Source organism: Topomyia yanbarensis, chromosome 3 (genome assembly GCF_030247195.1).
Source record: "Topomyia yanbarensis strain Yona2022 chromosome 3, ASM3024719v1, whole genome shotgun sequence".
NCBI lineage: Eukaryota > Metazoa > Arthropoda > Insecta > Diptera > Culicidae > Topomyia > Topomyia yanbarensis.
Genome location: NC_080672.1, coordinates 10,512,691 through 10,520,523, shown reverse-complemented (window position 1 = coordinate 10,520,523; position 7,833 = coordinate 10,512,691). Strand labels below are relative to the sequence as shown.

At 40.7% G+C, this 7,833-nt stretch overlaps 2 protein-coding genes across 2 annotated transcripts; one reads left to right on the top strand and one right to left on the bottom strand.

Moving 5' to 3' along the window:
- Positions 1 to 1,721: 1,721 nt before the first annotated feature.
- Positions 1,722 to 3,533, top strand: LOC131691645 (zinc finger and SCAN domain-containing protein 12-like). Its single transcript, XM_058978208.1, has 4 exons — positions 1,722 to 1,937; positions 2,024 to 2,967; positions 3,022 to 3,331; positions 3,392 to 3,533. The coding sequence occupies exons 1-4, from the start codon at positions 1,828 to 1,830 to the stop codon at positions 3,531 to 3,533; spliced, it is 1,506 nt and encodes a 501-aa protein (XP_058834191.1). The 5' UTR covers positions 1,722 to 1,827.
- LOC131691646 (zinc finger and SCAN domain-containing protein 22-like) lies at positions 3,515 to 5,447 on the bottom strand. The gene is made up of 4 exons (XM_058978209.1): positions 5,238 to 5,447; positions 4,296 to 5,179; positions 3,928 to 4,237; positions 3,515 to 3,873 (listed from the first exon to the last, which is right to left on the bottom strand). The coding sequence occupies exons 1-4, from the start codon at positions 5,378 to 5,380 to the stop codon at positions 3,741 to 3,743; spliced, it is 1,470 nt and encodes a 489-aa protein (XP_058834192.1). The 5' UTR covers positions 5,381 to 5,447; the 3' UTR covers positions 3,515 to 3,740.
- Between the last annotated feature and the right edge of the window lie 2,386 nt (positions 5,448 to 7,833).

Below are 7,833 nucleotides of genomic sequence, written 5' to 3'. Positions count from 1 at the left end.
CGCTGGAGTCTCGCCGCACGTTCTTCCAAAGAATGCTCATTTTCGATATGTTGTCGAACAATATTTACTGTCCCGATATTCTCTCAAGGATTCATTTATTTGTTCCCCCTCGTGATATAAGGAATCGTCCGCTTCTGTGGATGCCCAGGCACTGCACAGCATATGGCCAGAATAATCCGCTAGACAGATGTTGTAGCAGATTCAACGAAACTGTTTTAGTTTATGACTTCCATACCACTAAATCTAATTATAAGTTAGAAATTAGAAATTTTTAACATTGACACTAGCAATAGCATTAAGTGTAATCTGTACGATATATATCGAAGATGTAATAACAAATAAAAAAAAAACGACGCACTCAAACCTGCTAGTGCTTGTGTTACTGCGCGACGAGTCAAACGTTGCAATGTGCAACGTCTCAAATAAATGTATAAACAAAAACAAACCATGCGCTAGCCCTCAGCCATGTGTGGGTGAAGAAAACAGAAATAAAATAGAACCAGAGCATGAGATGCATACAGGAAATGTTTGCCTATCAAATAATGTAATCAATGCAAGAGGTCTATTTGGTTAGGCTAGGAACTAGTATATAAGGCCAAAGATTGTTAATAAAGTTAGAACTTTTCGGTTAGTCTTAATCGATGCGTCGTGCTATACACACCGAAATTCTCCCCTATAGGGTTTTGAATGCTCTTTCGCTGCGAAAACCGTTCTGAAATCCGTAATAATAATATAGGTCTCCACTTGCAGTGAGATACTAGTCTATTTTGGTTTCAACGTCTATCTCAGCGCTAAAAAAAACTGTTCTTATATTGATGTAAAACAATTCCACTTAAGAAGCGCCGGCTCTCATATCGTAGAGCACTAGCCTAAAGTCTATAGAAGTTTATCTCAGTAGAAGAACCAATTCCACGAAAGGACGTCTCTAGGTGCCAGCTGCCAATCGTTTCGTTTCCGTTTCCTTCGCGCGGAAACAGCTTGCCCCTCAGGTGCGCTACAAAATTTAAAATGACTGTTAAAGCGGGCGAAGCATTGTTTTGGGGTGTTATGTCTGTTAGTCTGTGATAGGCTTTGGCCCAACCAACAAATCACGACTGCATAATGAGCATAATAGGTTGATTTGGTTTCTGGTTTCAAATATTTTCAGTAAATGTAACCTGGCCCGATTAAACAAACAAATTTGGTAGTCGGAGTTAGCTATTTGAAGAACCAAAAAATGATAACCGATTTTAATGGGACCTTTGCGCATTTAATATGTATTTGCTTGGGTAATTCTAAAATCCTGAATCCTGTGTAAACGAAGAGAAAAATGATGATGAAAACCTGTTTTTGACCAATTTCAATTCAATTTATGGGGGTGGGTGTAGCGTAGTTGGTAAATCGGTTGCCTTGTACGCAGTCCAAGGCGAACCCGAAGAGGCGAATGACCTTAAGGTTAACACCTCTATAATCGAAATAAAAAAAAAAAATTCAATATATTTAGTTTTTTTAAGAAAAAAGCAGTATGATATGACTTATGATATTACATAGAAGACTAAATATCTATCAACTGGCCCCAGTTTCTCCTAAACATTTTAAACAGAACAAAAACAAACAAGCAGAACGAAAAACAAATGCAAAAATGTCGTCTGTTCGAATTTTGGGTGTATCCAAAGGTTTCTTTTCATTTCTACTCATTTTTGTGTCGCGAAGGATTGTCATGTATTACAATGAATTTGACGTTCACGTTATAATGTCAACATAACTTGTAAACAAATTCAAAAATTTTACAATTTTTAATAAGTTTTACGAAGAATTACAATTCGGTGGTGATCCAGGAGTAGGACAATGGAATCCCGGCGAAGTACACGCAAAGTGAAGGTGGAGCCGTCATTTGAGCTGGTTGACGTGAAGCTGGAACCTGACGATCTGCTAAACTCGACAAAAACAGAGGAAATGTAGGTTACCCAGAGTTTTACTTGCGCTGGTCGAAGCAATAATAATTGTATCAACATTTGAACCCGTTGTTGTCTCATTCTTTCAGAACCGCTGGGGCTTCCAAGCGTAAATACGTGAGATCACGAGCAATTCAAGTGAAACCGGAAGACCTCGATGGACTTGCTGGCACCAACATGGATGCATCAATGGTTCCGGGCGAGAACGAACCGATCGACCTTGTGTACGGCGAAACCATTGTGCCGCAGTGTAGATTTTGCCTACGCCGAGTCTCGCGGCCAAATCTCAAAATAATACTCGCCCGGCATAAGCCAAAAACATTGGCTGCATTTAAGATAAAGATTTTTCCTGGCGATGCGTATCCATTGGCGTGTTGCAACTGTTTGAACTTACTGGACATTATTCTGGGATTCAAAGAAGCAGTTTTGAAGGCAAAAAAATTGCTGATTGGAGATAGAACTTTCCTGGAGAGCGATGGGTGGGATGATTCCGAGTGTATGGATGCCATTGCCAAATGTAGAACTGTGGTGGAACAACACAAAAAACAGATTGATTCGACCTATGAAGAGTTTTTGAAGCGACGAGTTGCCGGCACCCTGAAGGAAGAAAAAGAGATTGATAATGCTAATGAGGGATTGCAAGCTGCGGGTCTCCAAGACGATAGTGCGCAGGTTTTATCAGCCGTATCTGTTCTTGTGGAACAAAGTACCTGTTTGGACTCTTCGATTAGTGAAACTGTGCAGGAAGAACCTCTCGCCAATTCACTCGAAGAAAACGACGAACAAGAAGATTCGGCAGATGCTGGTGACGAGTCCGACTTTTTGCCACCAACAGATTCGGAGGATGAAGAGTTCGAAGAGGCCATCAAAAAATCCAAAAAGTCTAAAAAGGTGAAGAAAACTCGAGCCTCCCGAGAGACAGCCTCCAACAGGTCATCAAACAAAGAACAAGAACCTCGCCAGGAGCTGTGTGACCTTTGCGGGGAAAGGGTTTGTTCTCAAGCGGCAGAATCGCATAAAAATCGTCATTTGGGTTAGTCAGTTCTAGTTCGTCGTGGTGAATTGTTAATAACACCGTATTTTTTAGGCATTAAACCTTACACTTGCCCGTCGGAAGGATGCGAATTAACCTTTTACAGCAGATTCAATCAATTACAGCACGTGAAACGTATCCACGCTGAAAGTGGTGTACCATCACACAAATGCGATATATGCGGACGAAATATACGAGGAGCACTGAATGTGTTAAACTGGCATAAACGTAAGCACGACCAAACTAAGAAACATGTATGCCAATTTTGTGGAAAAGGTTTCACCCTGCGACAGTACTTGAAACAGCATGTGACCGTCGTACATACGGAGGTATTCCCGCACGCCTGTAGCTACTGTGGCAAGAAGTATGTTCGTACTGTAAGCATGTTCGGCGTTTCGCCGATAACAGTTTTCACGCATTTTAGGTTCAAACTGAAATGGAGCATGTTGGCGCACGAGAAAAATGTCCACGAAAAAAAGTATCAAGCTGCCTCGGCACAAGAACAGCAGGTTTCGGATTGTGGCATTCAGCAAGAACCCAGTTATGATTACGTGACTAATCTGTAGGTTTATTCTTAGAGCTTAAGACTTTATGTAAGTATAACTAGCATTCGTCGAAAACTTACCGTACATCACTTTAATAAATATATGAAATAGTATTGCAATTCCTGTTCACAAACACTATCTTTTGATTCATGAACGACTATTCATGAACTATCATATATACGGCTATTTTAAATACAAATGACACACACTTAATTTGACATTTATTGTTTAGGCATAATCAATACTTATATCCTGCGGCGTTTCGTAATTCGATGATTGTTGTTCCTGCGACAATCCGGCAGAAAATTTCTTTTCATGTACATTCTTCTCATGCGCTAGCATGCTCCATTTCAATTTAAACCTAAAAAATACAGCTCTTTTAATGAGATAGTAAAAGAAAAGCGAACGATCGTACTTTTTCCCACAATAGCTGCATTTGTGCGGAAAGACCTCAGTATGCACAACGGTGACATGCTGCTTCAAATACTGCCGCATCGTAAATCCTTTTCCGCAAAACTGACATACGTGCTCTTTCTTTTGCTCGTGCGTGCGCTTATGGTAGTTGATTACTTTAAGCGTTCCTCGAATATGCCGCCCACAGATATCACACTTATGTACCGGCACACCATTTTCACCATGAATACGCTGTACGTGCGATATCTGATTGACTCTACTGTAGAAAGTTAATTCGCATCCTTCCGAGGGGCATTTGTAGGGTTTAATACCTAAAATACAAGAACTTCATATACCAGTATGAAGTGGATTTGAAAAGATCTCACTAACCTAAATGACGATTTTTATGCGATTCAGCAGCCTGAGCCGAGACTCGCTGTCCACAAAGATCACACAGTTCCCCCCGAAACCCTGACTCCGGTCGTTTCTCATCATTTTTCGCATTGGCTTTTTTAAGTTTCTTCGATTTTCTTAAGGCAGTTCCATAATCTTCATCCTGCGAATCCGACGGTGGCTCGTAATCTGAGTCCTCACTACCGCCATCAGACGAATGCATTGTCGATTCATTTTCCTCTGTTGCCTCCTCAGCGGGTACATCCTGAACCGGTTCAACCATTTGCTCCGGCGTACCACTTCCTATCGTAGTTTCACACTGAAGATCCCCAAGATCGTCAACCTGATCGAAGCCATCCGCCAAACTGTCATTTTTCAATTCATATTCTTTTCGATTCACGGCTTCCTCATGGATCAAATCGATCTGATTCTTGTGTTGCTCCACTACCGTTCTACATTTGGAAATTGCATCGGTACAATCTTCGTCGTCCCATCCTTCACTCTCCAGATACATCCGCTGATCGAGCAGCAAATATTTTGCCTTGGACACGGTGCTTTTGAAATCCAAAATGATTTCTATCAAGTTCAAGCAGTTGCAGCATGCAAACGGATATGCATCCCCGGGGAAGATTTTTATTTTCAAGGCAGCTAGTGCCTTGGGTTTATGTTTGGGGAGAATTATTTTGAGATTCGCACGCGAAACTCTTCGCAAACAAAATCGACATTGTGGTGTGATGGGTTCGCCATGACCTGGGTCAATTGGCTCGTTCTCACCAGACACTATAGGTACCCCAGGACTGGTAGTGTCAGTTTCGTCAATATCATCCGGGGTAACTTGAATAGCTCGTGATTTCCTGCTTTTCCACTTTGTTCTGTTTGAGCTACCGGCGGTTTAAAATGTAAGCAGCTAGTATTTTACAAAGGACGACGGACGCTTACCTGATTGTTTCCTCGGAATTACCCGCAGGCAGTGATGAGGTGATGTCAGGCTTTCTTGGTTTCAAGTTGGCGTCTACTAGATCAAAGGACGATTCACTCTTAATTTTTCGTGTATTTCGTCGAGATCTGCGTACTGTCTTCATCTTCAGCGAGAAAAATTTGTTTGATTTCGCTTCACAGAAACTGAACAATGTCGAGCAGTCAGCAAAACAGCTGATTATTTACTTTTAGGAGTTTGTTGTTTGTTGTGCATAGAGCGTCCAGAGATGATGCTCTCTATATAAGTTTCAGGAAAGAATGGAAAGGTGGCCGCATTTTCCATTGCCATTTTCAATAGCACCCAGTAACCTAAAAGGCGGCTAGGCAGGTTAAATCGCTATAGAGATATTCTCGACTAACATATGATTAGGGCCGTAAAGCCATTGATGTTAAACCGAGAAAAAGGGGAATGAAGTTTAGCATAACTTTTTTTTATTAAATCAAGAGTACTTATTCAAAAGGTCCTAAGTGACATTGAGCTCGAACTGAGAAAAACGAGGCTGAAGTTTCATGGACCTAAAACAAATCCCTATTAGAGTACAAATATGCGTTTTGATGGAACAATTATGCCAATATAGTCTAAGGACTATGCTCTTTAGGTAAATAATGCTAAAAACATGAAATGTTTAGTGCTAATGTAGTTTTTAAGCGCTTAAGAATGATGCGTCCTTTTGAAAATTATAGGACCTTTCACATAGGTCTTTTTTCGGGCCAAAGAATCATACGACGCTGCACATACGGCTTTTTTCAGCAAAGGTAGCTCTTACGACGAATATTGAATTTCTTCAAAGTTTTCGACAAAATGAGCACCGGAATACGAATGTTCTTCATTACTATGGTAAATAGTTGCACTGGATTTAACATAAGTCTTGCAGAAAAAAAATGCGGGAAACCTTAGTTTATATTAACAAATCATTGGCTGGAAGTGGTTAAAACCAACAAATGGCATGTTACTTTAGAGTAACTAAGCTTTCCAATTATCATTTAATTTATTATACTTACTAAATTCAACTTCGAAAATAAGTCGCATGAACAGAAGAAAATAATTTCTTTTATTTTGATGCTTAGGACGTTTTTACTAGGTACCTATGTGCAGTGGGGAAAACATGGAATGAAATGAATCTTGCGTCGTTTTTGCATGGCGCCTATGAACAGTTGCAGAGGTTTTGAAATATTTCGCGCATAGGTCCTTTCATTTTAAAAGGTCTCAAGTGCAAAATTTCAAAATATGATCATGAAAACTTTGCGACTTTTTATATAATGCTTGTTATTTTGATAAATACTGGGTATAATGAATCCTGGTTTTCGGTATTCGTTAGCTATGTTGTAATCACATTATGTGCTGCAAATAACTCAGTTTGTTTACATTTGTCACTAAGGTCCATTTGAATCAGCACTCTTGAATTAATTAAAGTGGTCTATTATGCCTAATGAAAAAATATCGCTATTTGGTAGATAAAACATTATTATTTCACGTCAAAATACAAAATAGAAACAAAACATTACATATCACCACTTTTTTTAACAAAATGCAATTTACGTCCTTTTTGCGCACTACTGGCATCCCTGGTGGATTATCGGCCGTTTGCTCCACGCCGTTTACATCAATGCATTAGTTTTGTTTTGGCTTTCAAGTCCTTGCCTTGCGCCGTTTACTTGACTTGTTTGTTTTGTTTTGGTTTTTGAGCCGCAAGTTAACGGTGCAAAAGTTATAAAAAATTTGCTTGTTCCTGCTTCTGATTACGAGCATTCTGATTATGGAAACGGCCCAAATCGCCCGGTGGATCACAAGTGAAACCGTACAGTCAAAGAATAACTGGGCCACGGGTTTGTGAATTTTGACGGTGTCTATTACGATGCCGTGGAGACCACCAAAGTTTAGTATGTAGTGGTCCACAATATCGAATGTGCCGAACCGCGGGAGTTTATGCGGGACGGGTTTCCCTGCGTCAAGTACACGGACCATTTTCTTCGTGACCACACTGTTGTACAGTATACTGTTGGAATTTCTGGGCATTTAGTGATTCTGTCTCGGTCAGATCGGTATCGCCGTCGAAAAATTGCTCACGCTGGGAGGCGTCGGAATCTGGTGGATTGTCGATATCGTGCTATTAATAACGAACAATCTGCTGCCCGGGGATGGGAGTAACTGGAACTGGAGGTGTAGCGTAGGGAGAGGTAAGTGGCTTACGGGTTTATCTTCAACGGAATGGGTGTTGATTGGTTGAATTTCATTTTAGTTATAGTGTGACAATTGAATAGAGGGAACAGACTGATCGACTATGGGAATGGATGATATGTTTCTACAATACCATGGCTTTCGAGGGCGCCATCGAGGAGCCGCCTGTATGTTAACGTAGGAGATGCCATATGTGCGCGACTGCTAATAACCAATCGGGATTTGGAACCGGAACTGATTTGTGTTGATTCCCGCCGGAAGAAAGGCAAAATTGGTGTACTTCGCGAGAAATACATTTTTGGTTGCAGCATCAATTTGGTACGGAAAACTCGTAGTTCAAGTGCTGGCGAAACAGTAATGGAAATTACTGCGGTCGGC